This window comes from Oncorhynchus keta, chromosome 25 (genome assembly GCF_023373465.1).
Source record: "Oncorhynchus keta strain PuntledgeMale-10-30-2019 chromosome 25, Oket_V2, whole genome shotgun sequence".
NCBI lineage: Eukaryota > Metazoa > Chordata > Actinopteri > Salmoniformes > Salmonidae > Oncorhynchus > Oncorhynchus keta.
The window spans coordinates 34,972,173-34,988,288 of NC_068445.1; the positions used below are offsets into that span (position 1 = coordinate 34,972,173).

Here is a 16,116-nt window from a genome sequence, read left to right on the forward strand (position 1 = left end):
CGGCAGTGTGGTGGTAAACCTTGGTAGAGCATAGGTCAAGTAGGCAGTGTGGTGGTAAACCATGGTAGAGCATAGGTCAAGTAGGCAGTGTGGTGGTAAACCTTGGTAGAGCATAGGTCAAGTCGGCAGTGTGGTGGTAAACCTTGGTAGAGCATAGGTCAAGTCGGCAGTGTGGTGGTAAACCTTGGTAGAGCATAGGTCAAGTAGGCAGTGTGGTGGTAAACCTTGGTAGAGCATAGGTCAAGTAGGCAGTGTGGTGGTAAACCTTGGTAGAGCATAGGTCAAGTAGGCAGTGTGGTGGTAAACCTTGGTAGAGCATAGGTCAAGTAGGCAGTGTGGTGGTAAACCATGGTAGAGCATAGGTCAAGTAGGCAGTGTGGTGGTAAACCATGGTAGAGCATAGGTCAAGTAGGCAGTGTGGTGGTAAACCATGGTAGAGCATAGGTCAAGTAGGCAGTGTGGTGGTAAACCATGGTAGAGCATAGGTCAAGTAGGCAGTGTGGTGGTAAACCATGGTAGAGCATAGGTCAAGTAGGCAGTGTGGTGGTAAACCATGGTAGAGCATAGGTCAAGTAGGCAGTGTGGTGGTAAACCATGGTAGAGCATAGGTCAAGTAGGCAGTGTGGTGGTAAACCATGGTAGAGCATAGGTCAAGTAGGCAGTGTGGTGGTAAACCATGGTAGAGCATAGGTCAAGTGTGGTGGTAAACCATGGTAGAGCATAGGTCAAGTAGGCAGTGTGGTGGTAAACCATGGTAGAGCATAGGTCAAGTAGGCAGTGTGGTGGTAAACCATGGTAGAGCATATAGGTCAAGTAGGCAGTGTGGTGGTAAACCATGGTAGAGCATAGGTCAAGTCGGCAGTGTGGTGCTCATGTGAATTCAGACCAATGCCTGCTTCTCAATTAAAACCTTGTTTTCGTGTTTAATAAGAGAAGGATACGTCTGAGTCCCAAATAGCCTTTTCCTACTATTGACCAGGGCCCATAGTGATGCACTACAAAGGGAATAACGTGCCATTAAGGACACCAGCCACTGTTTAAGCTGCGAGACTCACCCATCATGATGTCCTTCATGACCGAGTGCAACACCACCTCCTCAAAGATGTTCTCCACCAGGATGAAACGAGAAAAGTCCTCGAAGATCAGCTCCTGGAAACGAGGCAGCTCCTGGCCACCAGAGGAAAAAGTATTAGAACCCAAAGGAATCACTCACTCAGGAGAGACATGCAAAGAGAGAATAACTTATCACAATGAATGACAAAGAATGCCATTGCAATGAAGTGTAAGGTCAGTTTCACACAGTACATTGGGTGCATTCGTAAATTCACTCATTTCAGAGCCCTCTCTCCTGTGTGCCAGAGCGCAGAATAACTGATGATTTTACGAATGTGCAGCACCCATTGAATATGACCAGTGTCAGTAAAAAAATATATGTTTAATTGTTGCCAGCAGCACAGTTACCAACACGCTAGATAACATGAAAACAGCCTAACCAGCTCTGCTAGGGCAAGTCAAATGGTCAGAGTGAGGTGTTCACATCTGTGTTTGGAAGTAGCTAGCTACCTTTAGCCAGTTAGCTTGGGTGATTGACTGCTGTTGTGAGGTCAGAACGCTCGGATCCACCCTACTCCTCGGCCAGAGCGTCCAGTGTGCTCTCCGAGAGAAAAACGCTATGAATCTACTAACGGACAATCTGACAACACTCTGAATTTACGAACACCCAGAGTGCACTCTAGCACTCCAGAGTGAATTTACAAACACACTCATAATGTATGAATTTCACCCAACAGTGTCTGTCTGGTCACACTGTCAAACTAGAAGGTGAACAGTGTTCCAACAGCCGGTATATAGCTGATAGACTTACAGGGGATAAAGAGGGAGTGAGCTGCTTCAGCATGTAAGGGATGAAGATCTGAAGAAGAGCCTCTCTGAAGAACCTCTTCCGGACTGTGCTGCTGTCATAGTCAAATTTCTGAGGAGAGAGGGGGACAGAAATGAGGGAAACGAAAGTCAGAAGAGGTTGGGGAATCACCATAAGAGTATATAGTGCATCACTGAGAAAGACCTCAGAGCTAAAACGTCAAACAAACAAATAAACAAAATCCCCTCTTGGTTTCCTATAGTAGGATTTTCTATACAACAGGAAAATGAGAAAATGTGTGCAGTATCAATCCTATTTCCCCACCCTTCCTCTGCCCAGCACTGTGCCATGGCGGGCAGCAGGGCCAACCCTTTCCCGTCTTACTTTGATGACCCGGTCCTGGCAGCGTTGGATGTTCTTACAGAGCCCCTCTGGTCCCTGGTCCTCCAGACTTTGGTGGAGGATCTGCTCAAACGTGTATACGGCATCGTCCATTTGCTGCACAGACAAACGTTTGTTTAGAATAGAATAGGGAATAGCTTAGTGGCAAGTTGGATAAGATATTTCAAAATATATATAGTAAACATAACAGCAACATTCACACAAGATACTTGCAGAATTTCCAAAAATCTAGCCGAGAAAATGCCCATACATTTTCAAATATTCACCACAAGGGGGCACTATCTTCCCAACAATTCCTTCATAAGTGTAGCGTGACAGAATATAAAAATCTTTCTACTGTATACTAGTGGAATACGGTCCAATACAACCCCTCCTTTCATTCTACACAAAGAGCTCCGAACACTGACAGAAGATTTGAGCTACTGTACATCTGAATTATATACAGAATATTGGATGCAAAGCAAAGTTAAACACTCCATTTTTTTACTTGAGAAGTCTGACTCCCAGCAGCTTATGGCCCCTACAAAGAGGGCAGACTACGTGTTTCACAATGGGGGACACGCTGGGAGGTGAATACATGGCTCCAGAATCACTTTCCCTAAACTTACAGCCTGTCAATAGAGACCAGCCAGCCAACCAAAGCCCCACCACTCGCTGACCAGAATGTACCATATTCTGAGGACTAGTTGCAACATCCTGTGTGTGATAGCTCTAACTATCAGCTCATTGAAAACCTATCAGCAGTAAGACGCCTTGTCACGTTTTGCAGCATGTAATAATGGTGTAGGAAGACAGACGAGTATCCTGTCCAGGTGGTGTACTTGTACATGGAGCTGCCCCACATTACAAAAACACGAGCTCACCTACTACCCTATGGACCATTCTGGCTGGGACAAGGCCTCATAATGTGTAGGAGTAGTTTTACCTCTCTCATGAGAATCTGTGCTCTCTGGACAAACACAGAGGGGCTGGAGACATCGAACCTCTGCTGCAGGCCATCCAGACTCAGGTCCTCTACTTTCTCATAGCAGCTCTGCATCTTCACCGGGTGGAACGCCAGCATAGAGATCTTGTCCATGTGCTGAGGATGGGGGGAATAAAAAGACGAAGAGAGACTGGGCATTGACCTAGTATACTTACTATAGTCCCCACAGAACACACAATATGCCAAAAGGATAGACCGATACAACTAGTCATTCATTTTACACATGTCTGTATCCCAAATACAATTACAAATGTAAAATCACTACATTGTTCTATGGAAACCTATAGTGTAAGCCGCAAACCTGAGATACAATTTCACTAGGCTTATAATCAGAAGCTGAGCCCTCTCACCTCTCCCACTTTCTCCTTGGTGGCGTCGTTCAGTGTGTTCTTGCTCAAGTCCACCAGCTCTCTGAAGAAGACGTCTCTGACCTGAGAGAAGCCTCGGCTGGTGGGCTCCATCAGGGCCTCCAGGATAGAGCTGATGTAGGGCTGGATACTAACCGTCAGCAGTTTCTCTGCCTTGGGCAGCACCACCGCTGTGATGGGGTGACAGAGTAGAGAGAGAATGTCAAAGAGTGGGAAAGGCTAGATAACTTTAGAAACTGGCAGAAGTTCTACTGTGACACACGTGCTTTTCTTAAGATACGAGTCAGCCGAAGGAATTCAGCTCCCGTCCATGACCAGAGCCATCGCTCTGACAGCAGGTTTGTCAGACTGTAATGGTAAGGCTTAGTCACCCTCATAACTGTGGAATGCTGCTGGTCTTCCTGCGTTACACTGAATGGACACATGCTGTCACACAACATTAACCTGTCAAAGGGGGGCTCTACTGAATCTGCGTCGCTGCTATACAGATTGCACGCTTGAAATGTAAAGGTATTTTCTGATTGAGATGACATATGCAGCGCTTAAAGGGAATGCAGTCTCCGCTAATGCGAAAACATTATGCCTTTCATTTTCAAATCACGCTGAACTTTTCCGCGTTACGGATTGAATAAAGCCATATATGGCTGTGAACATCACCTGTCAATCTGTTGGTAAATCCCTGTGGACTCACAGGTAAACATGCAGACCAGACATGGAGGACTATGATCCACTGTGCACTGAAGCTACTGGGATTGACCAGTTACTGTTCCAAGTTGGCCTTATTGGGCAGAGACGTCAGATGAGTTTAGTCCAACAAAATGCATGACTTAATTGTTTTTTCATATGCATATAATTGTATTGTAATTTCACTGTATGTCTGTGTTATTATTTGTTTATAAATGTTTGCAAAATTGTGTCTGCTCTTCTCCCAGCCCTAGGGAAGAGATGTCTGGGTGGGGGGGTGGGGGGTTGTGGCTGAGAAGATAGATGAGAAGTTGGGTGGGGTTGTGGGTAGCATGAAAAGAAAATTCCTGTATTGTAAATTACTGGTAACCAGTGTTATTGTGCAGGAATAATTGTAAAAACGTCACACGAGGTGGTTGGAAAAACTGACCTTGGGTCAGTTTCTAGGACTAGGGTCAACTTCATTCTTCTGTGGAGGGCTCATCCTCTTAAATATATTTGTGTGATATTTCTTTATTTTGATAGAGATAGGACAATGAAAAGGGGACAAAGTCGTCCAAAAGGGGACAAAGAGTCGTCCACAGAACTAACAGCAGAGGTCACCGAGGGCTCACCTTTGATTTTGTTGGCGACGTGCTCCTTGGAGGTGATGATCTGGTCCATGTCTGTGCGTATGGAGGCCTCTAGAGGAGAGCGTCGGGCCTCACAGCTTTGCACCACAGCCTCGTACTGGGCCTGGGCCTGCCTCACCACCAGACCATACACCGCGTCACAGACCTGCATGGGGACACAGAAGAATACTTTATTGAACCATTTTCCTTGCAGTCAAAAGAAATTCATCTTCTGCCTTGATCCCAGCCCTTTTGAAAAGATACACAAACAGGTTGAAGATGTTGGTGTCACGCCTTGGTCTTAGTATTTTGTGTTTTCTTTAATTATTTGTTCAGGCCAGGGTGTGACATGGGGTTATTGTATTTTTGTATTGGGGTTTGTAGTATTTGGGATCGCGGCTGAGTAGGCGTGTTGTATAGGCTTGGCTGCCTGAGGCGTTTCTCAATCAGAGTCAGGTGATTCTTGTTGTCTCTGATTGGGAACCGTATTTAGGTAGCCGGGGTTCCACTGTGTACTTCGTGGGTGATTGTTCCTGTCTCTGTGTAGTTTCACCAGATAGGCTGTAATTAGGTTTCACGTTCCGTTTGATGTTTTGTATTTGTGTAGTTATTTCATGTGTCGCTTTTTCCATTAAAGTCATGAGTAACCACCACGCTGCATTTCGGTCCGATTCTCTTCCTACAAACGAAGAACGACGTTACAGTTGGCGTAAAGCCCACCCATCAGGTACATAGCAGGGGAACACAGGGACTCATGTCAAAACAGGAACCACAGAAGCTAAGGGGTAAGATATTTCCCCGCTTGCTTGGTATAATATATAAAGGTGTACTTGGACTGTTGGGTGAGAGATGGGACTTACTAGCATCCAGTTCCTCTGCCTGTCATGCATTTTGCCTTTGAGTCGAGGGGAGATCAGATCCCTGAGCTCAGGGAGAAGAGTCTCCATCACCAGGTTGGCCAGAATCTACAGGAGAGATACACAACACATACAGAGGTGGATTCATGTGTTTCAGATGACAATTAGAAAGGACCATGTCCTTGAAGCTTGCTTCAGCTGTCCAAAAGTATTTGTATGGAGACCCAACAGCCATTTTTCCATAGTGATACGAAATCCATAGTCTTATTCACCTGAATCTGGTTGCTCCGCTATGCACCCTCCACAATTTGTGTGACCTACAGTCAGAGCCCTGGCCTGGTCAGCAAAATAACCATAAGTATGACTCAGCAACCCCAGAGTGAACAGCAACAGGAAGCATACAGGGATGAATCCCAAATGGTATCCTATACAGTGCACCACTTTTGACCAAGGCCCATAGCACACTACATAGGGAATAGCATATCATTAGAGATGCACAGTCCAGCTGCGAGTTGATGTCACTATGGCCCCTGCCCTGGTGACACAATCCTGTAGACATGAACTCACTTTGCCCTGACCCTCTGTTGGACAGCAGAATGGGAGACAGGGCAGAGAGTGGTGTCACTGTGTGTGTGTGTGTTCGCACTATAACCAAACAGTGGATTTCATTCATAGCGCCCTATAACACCACCAATGAGACACAAAGATCAGACCAGCACATGTGACACACTGTCATTCGTTGTGGCATGCTGACCTGTGAGGGGATCCCACACATCATCTCCCAGGTGCCATACTGCCCGTGGGCTTGGCGGTAGAGCCTCACTGCGTCTGTGAAGGCCGGAGTCTGCACCTGGCTCTCCTCTGATAAACCTATGGGATAACCACAGAGGAACAGTGTTGTTAGTGGACGAGAAACATAGTAAGGGTTGATTTTAATACTTTCTAAATTCACATTGAACTTGTACTATCACAACAATCTCCAAAAATATTGGTTACACTTTCTACAAAGTACATACATATAAAATCCTTTAAAATATTTTTGTGGCTAAAACATGCTTGAAAAAGGAGCTCCATTCCTAGTGTTTTGCACTTTGCCCAGAAAGAGAAGTGTATGTAGACCAAGGGTCACATTCTTAATCTGGACAGCGGAGTAGGAGGCTATTCCTTAAAAGGAAACAGTCTAATACAGTGAGATTGCAGAGTGACCACACACACACACACAGAACAGGTCAACCTCTAGTGGCAGCAGGGAGTAGCCTTGCTTTTAGTTATCATAGCATTGCCATGGCAACCCAGGGAGAATCCACAGTAACCATTTTAAAAGGAAGTAAGAACTTTTGTCTTCCCTAAAAATCGCCCAATCATTTCCGAATACTGAAGTAGCTACACCCCATAATGGCTTAATGATTGTGAAACAGCTTCTGTCACCAGGCCATCAGACTGTTGAAGAGCCATGACTAGCCGGCATGTACCGTATGTAGTCTGAAGGCTGGTCACCTCATTCTGTTTATATACAGTTCACTCTGTATACACTGCAAATTTGGAACATATTCAAACGTCTTGACTTTTTCCACATTTTGTAATGTTATAGTCTTATTCTAAAATGTATTGACCCCCCCCCCATCAAATCTACACACACCACCCTATGACAAATCAAAAACCGGTATTGATTTTTTTGCTAAAAATAAATACCTTATTTACATAAGTATTCAGAACCTTTGCTACAGGTTCACCTTCCAACAGGACAACAACCCTAAGCATACAGCCAAGACAATACAGGAGTGGCTTCAGGACGAGTCTCTGAATGTCCTTGAGTGGCCCAGACAGAGCCCGGACTTCAACCCAATCAAACATCTCTGGAGAGACCTGAAAACAGCTGTGCATCAACCTGACAGAGCTTGAGAGCATCTGCAGAGAAGAATGGGAGAAACTCCCCAAATACAGGTGTGCCAGGCTTGTAGCATCATACCCAAGAAGACTTAAGGCTGTAATAACTGCCAAAAAGGTGCTTCAACAAAGTACCGAGTAAAGGTCTGAATACTAATGTAAATGTGATGTTTACTTTTAATACATTTGCAAACATTTCTAAAAAAACATGGGGGTGTTGTGTGTAGATTGAGGGGGGGGGCAATTTCATCCATTTTAGAACAAGGCTGTAATGGAACAAACTGTTAAAGTCAAAGGGTCTGAAAACACATAGCTCATTCTATTGCACGGTTGGAGATGGTAACATAAGCATTTTGCTGCATCTGTCATAACACCTGCAAATCTGTGTAGACAACAAATAAACTGATTTGACATGTGTTTGGCAAGGTAATGTTTCCTTTCCACCATCAGTTATGGTGAAAGCGTCTCTTGAGGCAGAATCACACCACCCGCTCCCCCTAATGGATAGAGTTCAATCACACCACCCGCTCCCCCTAATGGATAGAGTTCAATCACACCACCCGCTCCCCCTAATGGATAGAGTTCAATCACACCACCCGCTCCCCCTAATGGATAGAGTTCAATCACACCACCCGCTCCCCTAATGGATAGAGTTCAATCACACCACCCGCTCCCCCTAATGGATAGAGTTCAATCACACCACCCGCTCCCCCTAATGGATAGAGTTCAATCACACCACCCGCTCCCCCTAATGGATAGAGTTCAATCACACCACCCGCTCCCCCTAATGGATAGAGTTCAAATCACACCACCCGCTCCCCCTAATGGATAGAGTTCAAATCACACCACCCGCTCCCCCTAATGGATAGAGTTCAATCACACCACCCGCTCCCCCTAATGGATAGAGTTCAATCACACCACCCGCTCCCCCTAATGGATAGAGTTCAATCACACCACCCGCTCCCCCTAATGGATAGAGTTCAATCACACCACCCGCTCCCCCTAATGGATAGAGTTCAATCACACCACCCGCTCCCCCTAATGGATAGAGTTCAATCACACCACCCGCTCCCCCTAATGGATAGAGTTCAATCACACCACCCGCTCCCCCTAATGGATAGAGTTCAATCACACCACCCGCTCCCCCTAATGGATAGGATAGAGTTCAATCACACCACCCGCTCCCCCTAATGGATAGAGTTCAATCACACCACCCGCTCCCCCTAATGGATAGAGTTCAATCACACCACCCGCTCCCCTAATGGATAGAGTTCAATCACACCACCTGCTCCCCCTAATGGAGAGAGTTCAATCACACCACCTGCTCCCCCTAATGGATAGAGTTCAATCACACCACCTGCTCCCCCTAATGGAGAGAGTTCAATCACACCTCTGCTCCCCCTAATGGATAGAGTTCAATCACACCACCCTCCCTAATGGATAGAGTTCTCACACCACCCCTAATGGATAGAGTTCAATCACACCACCCGCTCCCCCTAATGGATAGAGTTCAATCACACCACCTGCTCCCCCTAATGGAGAGAGTTCAATCACACCACCTGCTCCCCCTAATGGATAGAGTTCAATCACACCACCTGCTCCCCCTAATGGAGAGAGTTCAATCACACCACCTGCTCCCCCTAATGGATAGAGTTCAATCACACCACCTGCTCCCCCTAATGGAGAGAGTTCAATCACACCACCTGCTCCCCCTAATGGAGAGAGTTCAATCACACCTCTGCTCCCCCTAATGGATAGAGTTCAATCACACCACCTGCTCCCCCTAATGGAGAGAGTTCAATCACACCTCTGCTCCCCCTAATGGAGAGAGTTCAATCACACCACCTGCTCCCCCTAATGGAGAGAGTTCAATCACACCACCTGCTCCCCCTAATGGATAGAGTTCAATCACACCACCTGCTCCCCCTGCTTAGATTATCTCCACCTCTGCTGAAAGCGTCAAAATGAAGTAATAATGAACGCATCCAGCTGTGTTTGGAATGAAGATTTAGAATTGCATGTACAGGCTCTCCATCCAAACAACTCAACAGGAGGCCCCTAGAGAGCTACCCTGTGTTGTGGTAAAAATGGGAGAATTTAGAAATTAACTCAATGCGATTCTGTGTAATTGCTGTGTGTGTGGACTCCAGCTATGACAAAGGCAGGAAGTGAATGTGTGCAGGGCAGGGTAGGGCTGTGTGAGAGGCCTGGGAAATCTACCAGAGCACATGGCTACAGGCAGGAAGTGCACAGGCCCAGACCCCCCCTTCCCTCTCTCTGTGAGTGAGTGAGATTAACGGTGGGGCCAGGCCATTTATTTTGGCACTGCCTCAGGAGAAATTGGAGGGATTTCAAGGGCCCCCAAAACAGCAAAAAGATGACTAAATAGAGTAGTTTTGGGACAAGTCTCTGAACGTCCTTGAGTGGCCCAGTCAGAGCCCGATCGAACATCTCTGGAGAGACCTGAAAATAGCTGTGCAGAGACGCTCCCCATCCAACGTGACAGAGGCTCTGCAGAGAAGAACTGGAAAGAACTCCCCAAATACAGGTGTGCCAAGCTTGTAGCATCATAACCAAGAAGAATAGATGCTGCCAGAAGGTGCTTCAACAAAGTACTGGGTAAAGGGTCTGAATAGTTATGTAAACGATCCCCGGGACCACCCATACGTAGAATGTATGCACACATGACTGTAAGTCGCTTTGGATAAAAGCGTCTGCTAAATGGCATATATTATTATTATTATTATTATTAAACATGATCAGTTTTTTAAATTTGTAATAAAAGTACAAATATTTCCACAAAACTATTTTTGCTTTATTATTATGGGGTATTGTATGTAGATTGATGAGAAAATACTATTTTATATAATTTTTGAATAAGGCTGTAACGTAACAAAATGTGGAAAAAGTCAAGGGGTCTGAATACTATCCGAAGGCACTGTAAACCATGATGACTGACAGGGAAACCCCGCACAGCCATCTTGGCACTCCTCCATTATAAGATTTGGAATCTATAGAAACTTATTTATTAACGTCTACATTCTTTGACACATTTATTCTATTGACAGACATACTTTCAAATTATATTTTGTGAACTGAACCTCAAATAAATATTTCTTAAAGTATTTTTTTTTGCTGCTAATGTTTTGCTGCTAATGTTAGCTCCTGGATCAGGACTGGAGCACTGGGACTCGAGCTCCTGGATCAGGACTGGAGCACTGGGACTCGAGCTCCTGGATCAGGACTGGAGCACTGGGACTCGAGCTCCTGGATCAGGACTGGAGCACTGGGACTCGAGCTCCTGGATCAGGACTGGAGCACTGGGACGCGAGCTCCTGGATCAGGACTGGAGCACTGGGACGTGAGCTCCTGGATCAGGACTGGAGCACTGGGACGTGAGCTCCTGGATCAGGACTGGAGCACTGGGACGTGAGCTCCTGGATCAGGACTGGAGCACTGGGACTGGAGCACTGGGACGTGAGCTCCTGGATCAGGACTGGAGCACTGGGACTCGAGCTCCTGGATCAGGACTGGAGCACTGGGACGTGAGCTCCTGGATCAGGACTGGAGCACTGGGACGTGAGCTCCTGGATCAGGACTGGAGCACTGGGACGTGAGCTCCTGGATCAGGACTGGAGCACTGGGACGTGAGCTCCTGGATCAGGACTGGAGCACTGGGACGTGAGCTCCTGGATCAGGACTGGAGCACTGGGACGTGAGCTCCTGGATCAGGACTGGAGCACTGGGACTCAGACTTTAGCCATAGCGTCTTGCGACTCGAGCACAGGGGACTTGGGGCTCTAGGTTTAGTGACTTGACTACATCACTGGGCGAAAGTCAATAGCTCCAGTTCTACTTTGGACACCATTGTGGCTGCAGTGTCTGATAACAATGACGTCGCTGCAACACATACTTTTATACATGTCATATTTCTGCTATTATGAAGAGAATAGGAAAAACATTTTGGTAGGACAAGGCTATATATATATATATATATATATGTTACTGCACATGGAAGTAAGTGATTTGTTTACTATAGGTTACTGAGGCAATACAAATGTGATGTGACTAACATTAAAGGGTATTTGGTTGACTAAAATGGCTCACTTTGTAACTGGATCAAGTCATTATTCAAATTACAACATGACTATGACTTAATATTTTAGACAAAATAATAAAAAGTGCCAAAATGAACACTGCTACACACACTACCCAAGCCTGGGCCACAGCTGGGGCATGTTAGATATGTCCTTATCAGGAGCTGGTCAGGCTATTTCTTTTCAGACTGATTCTTAGTCAGAGGGACCAGCTTCAGAGCAGACATGTGTACGTACGGGTCTTTCCGATTCAAATAAGCTTTTTTAGCATGAATGACAAATCCACTGCTGTTAAAGGAAAGTGATAACGGTAAACAATTATAATATCATTGAACCAGAGAGGGGCGGCCCAAATCAAAAATGTATTTATATAGCCCTTCGCACATCAGCTGATATCTCAAAGTGCTGTACAGAAACCCAGCCTAAAACCCCAAACAGCAAGCAATGCAGGTGTAGAAGCACGTTGGCTAGGAAAAACTCCCTAGAAAGGCCAAAACCTGCCAAGGAAATGAATTGCCACCACATACCAGAGTTTACTGAGCCTGCAATCTAAACACGAAGCTATGCTGCCAGCAGAACGACACATTATCTGTCCACTCAGGGCCTGGCTCCATGAACACTTGGTGTGCATCCCAAATGGAAGCCTATTCACTATATAGTGTAATACATTTGACCAGGGACTACTTTGGTACTATATAGGGAATAGGGTGCCATTTGGCAATGGACCCCAGGCGTTTCACATGTTTGTTGTATCTAATATGATTCCCCTCGTCAAGGACTTGACGATAAGTTGAAATCAGGTGTGCTAGCTCTGGAATAGTTCAAATGCATGGAACGGCTTGGGGTTCCCGACGAGAGGATTGAGAACCCCTGACATATGGGATGTGCATGTACATGCTACAGACTGGTTCCATAGCATTGTGGTCACCTCTTTATGATGGTGGATCAGACTGGAGCTTCTACAAATTGTATACATTTAGTGATGTGCTGTGTATAGGCTGGTCTGTGCCTTGGGTCATAAGGCAATTCAAAATAAAATAGTTTAACCTTTATTTTACTAGGCAAGTCAGTTAAGAACAAATTCTTATTTACAATGACGGCCTAGGAACAGTGGGTTAACTGCCTGTTCAGGGGCAGAACGACAGATTTGTACCTTGTCAGCTCAAGGATGATTCGATCCAGCAAAGTTTCAGTTACTGGCCCAATGCTCTAACCACTAGGCTACCTACGGTTATAAGGAGTAGAGGTGAAAAACTACTGGTAATTTACCAAAGTTACCAGAATCTTCAGTAATTTTGGAAAATGTATCAAAACTTTGGTCATTTATACTTGAATAACTTCAAAAATATGTCCATATGTCCAGGAGTTTAGTACAAAGACCATACAGTTCCAGAAAATAGCATTATAAAAGCATAATCTCATTTCCTCTGCAACTTTTCCAACCATTTACTTTTTTCCAAAACTGCCACCAGTTTGACACCAAAAATATTTTTTTTGTGTAAGTGTTTAAAAACATGTAAGGATATTTCATGCTGAAAGCCTCATATTAAAACACCAAATTGTATGCACTAAGTGGGTTTATATTTAGGATCATGTTTTACAGATTTGTCGTTACATGTTTAATTCTAAAATCTATTCTAAAATCTATTTTACCAGAGGACCAGGATCATTACAGACACCTGTTAGAATCTGAAGTACCCAAAAGGGCCACTAGATGTTTTGTGATGGATTATACACATCCCTTGAAAGATACCTCTGGTAGTTCAGGTAAACTTAAAAAATTTATAGTAATATACCCTCCTTTTGCAACCCTAATAAAGAGATCACAGTACTTGAAGTGCTAATCTTTAAAACGACTGAAACGTAAATGGATAGTCAAACCCTAAACCAGGGTTTCCCCAAACTTGGTCCTCAGGACCCCAAGGGGTACACTATATGGGTTTTGCTATAGCACTACACAGCTTACTCAAAATAATAAAAACACCTAACCATCAAGCTTTGATCATTTGAATCAGCTGTGTAGTAACAGGGCTCCCGAGTGGTGCAGAGGTCTAAGACACTGCATCTCAGTGCATCTACAGTCCCTGGTACGAATCCAGGCTGTATCACATCTGTCCATGATTGGAAGTCCCATAGGGCGGTGCACAGTTGGCCCAGCGTTGTCCAGGTTTGGTTGGGGTAGTCCGTCTTTGTCAATAACAACTTGTTCTTAACCGACTTGCCTAGTTAATTAAAAAGGTTAAATAACAAAACGAGCACAGGGATGGATTGCCTGACTAAGCACTCCTGGTCCACAATCTGATGGTTTAATTAGAGTCATTTTGTGACTTAATTGAGTCATCTACTGTTGTATACTAGACATGCTAAGTACTGCTGACAGTATCTGGGAGTTAGAGGACAGTTTGTTTTCTGACATAACAAGAAAGTGTCTGTAGGGAATTTAGCATGATTTGGCCTCATGTTTTATGTTGAGAGGGAGAGGGCATGAAGGAAGACCCCCGGGTCTTAGAGAAAATCTGGTAAATTAATCTTTGAGCAGACAAGAGGCAGCTGTCATTATTGGGATTCCCTACAAACATGACTGTTTCTTTTCTAATCGGATTTATTCCTCAATGAAAGATAACTCTGGTGGCCACGTAGAGGCTAAAGAGAACGGAGTGAGTACAGTACAGGTCTTTTTTCTTAGTTCAGGGAGCATAGATCTCGTCCCAAAACACTGTCCTCACATTCACCCTGCTAAAAATAAATAAACCTCCAAAAGTATTCCTGGTCTACTCATAATACATGTATATAAAAACATGACACACTGCAATTAAAGTAAAACATTGGTCTGCACACAATAACCAAACAACACAGGCCCTGTGCAGACAGATACAGCAGATTTAATTTCCTTCCTGTCAATGATGAAACTGTTGGACCCAAGTTTACATGAGGCCAGTTCTAAAACATATTGAATCATGTGCATGGCATATGGTTTTACGTAAGCTCGCAAATACGGAGGAAAGTAAACAGCGTGGCAGGTAGCTACTCCCTCTCAGAGACTGTCTTCCCTGTCGCTATGGGGACATAGTCTATCCCAGAATCCAAATCTGTCCAATGACTAGCCTGGTCCCAGATCTGTTGGTGCGGTCATTGTCAAACCAAACCATGACAGGGAGTTGGTATGATAGCACAAACAGACTGGGACACAAGCTATTCCAATGCAACATTCACCAGAGTTTCTGTCTGCTTGGACATTATAACTAACTGGATGTTACTACAGATGTCAATGCTCAAGTGCTGTGGCTGCTTATTATACTGTAGATCAGGGGTGTCAAACTCTTTCCATGGAGGGTTTTTGTTTTTTCCTTTCAATTAAGACCCAGACAACCAGGTGAGGGGAGTTCCTTACTAACCAGTGACCTTAATTCAACAATGAAGTACAAGGGAGGAGCGTAAACACACAGACACACAATGGAATGAGTTTGACACATGCTGTAGAGGAAATTAAGCCAAAACCATAGAACTATGTATAAACGATGTAGCTATACGTCAGTCTCTGCCAGCATAGTTGCTGTGCAGCTCTACAGAGCCAACGTGGGTGGCCTAATTCAAAACACTATCAGTAAGTCCCTAGGAGGATTGTTAACAGTCATTTCCCCATTTGATCATAATGTACTGGATTGTAAACCTACTAGGCTTTTTGATTGACACAGACCTGTATGGAGACAGGTGACACTTCTATCACTGTTGACCAATCTACATTTCTGCAGAGAGGCTGTTGCATGAGAAACATGATGGGACACATCAAGAGACAGTGAGGATGGTGGGAGGACAACACAGTCTGGGTTTGGCTATGTGGTGGTCAGCTGGAAGCCATAATTCCTGGGTTCAGACATAATAATCACTTCATCAGAAGTCAGTTCAGTGTATACTTCACTGCTACACTCCACTCCCCTGCTCAAATCTCTCTTCCTGTTTGAGTTATATCTAGTCTGATATTAGTGGGCAGACCTGGATTCAAATGCTATTTGAAATCTTTCAAATACTTGAGCCAGTGTTTCACCTATATTCATTAAGCAGTGGTGGCCCACCGCTGCAATAAATAAATACAATATTTTAATAGGTTTCTGTCAAGGCACTTAAATGATTAGTCGTTGGCTCAATGACTGGAAGTATATGGGAACAGCTAACATGTCATTATGCTACCGCTAGTAGCAATGCACTACTGTTAAATGGGGCTCTAAATCAACAACTTTGCTATACATATCAAAACTCTTGAGGTCATTGATTCTAGAGAAGTGTGCTCTTGCCTTCATGTATTACTCAATAACTGCCTCACCATAACACCTGGGGACCAAGGCTGGGAACCAATTCATCTAGAC

At 44.8% G+C, this 16,116-nt stretch overlaps 1 protein-coding gene and 1 long non-coding RNA gene across 2 annotated transcripts in view; one reads left to right on the top strand and one right to left on the bottom strand.

The window, feature by feature from the left end:
• LOC118374546 (protein Niban 2-like) overlaps positions 1-16,116 on the bottom strand; it is a 49,598-nt gene that overhangs the window by 15,218 nt on the left and 18,264 nt on the right. Inside the window, exons 6-13 of the mRNA XM_035760977.2 lie at positions 6,523-6,638; positions 5,772-5,876; positions 4,915-5,077; positions 3,599-3,786; positions 3,189-3,344; positions 2,246-2,359; positions 1,865-1,972; positions 1,056-1,167 (exon numbers count right to left, since the gene is read on the bottom strand). Of these exons, the coding sequence (XP_035616870.1) occupies positions 1,056-1,167; positions 1,865-1,972; positions 2,246-2,359; positions 3,189-3,344; positions 3,599-3,786; positions 4,915-5,077; positions 5,772-5,876; positions 6,523-6,638 (1,062 nt within the window). The remainder of the gene's footprint in view (positions 1-1,055; positions 1,168-1,864; positions 1,973-2,245; positions 2,360-3,188; positions 3,345-3,598; positions 3,787-4,914; positions 5,078-5,771; positions 5,877-6,522; positions 6,639-16,116) is intronic.
• On the top strand, positions 7-799 carry LOC127911733 (uncharacterized). Its single transcript, XR_008079129.1, has 3 exons — positions 7-75; positions 322-690; positions 725-799. It is a non-coding gene; the product is annotated as an uncharacterized LOC127911733 (long non-coding RNA).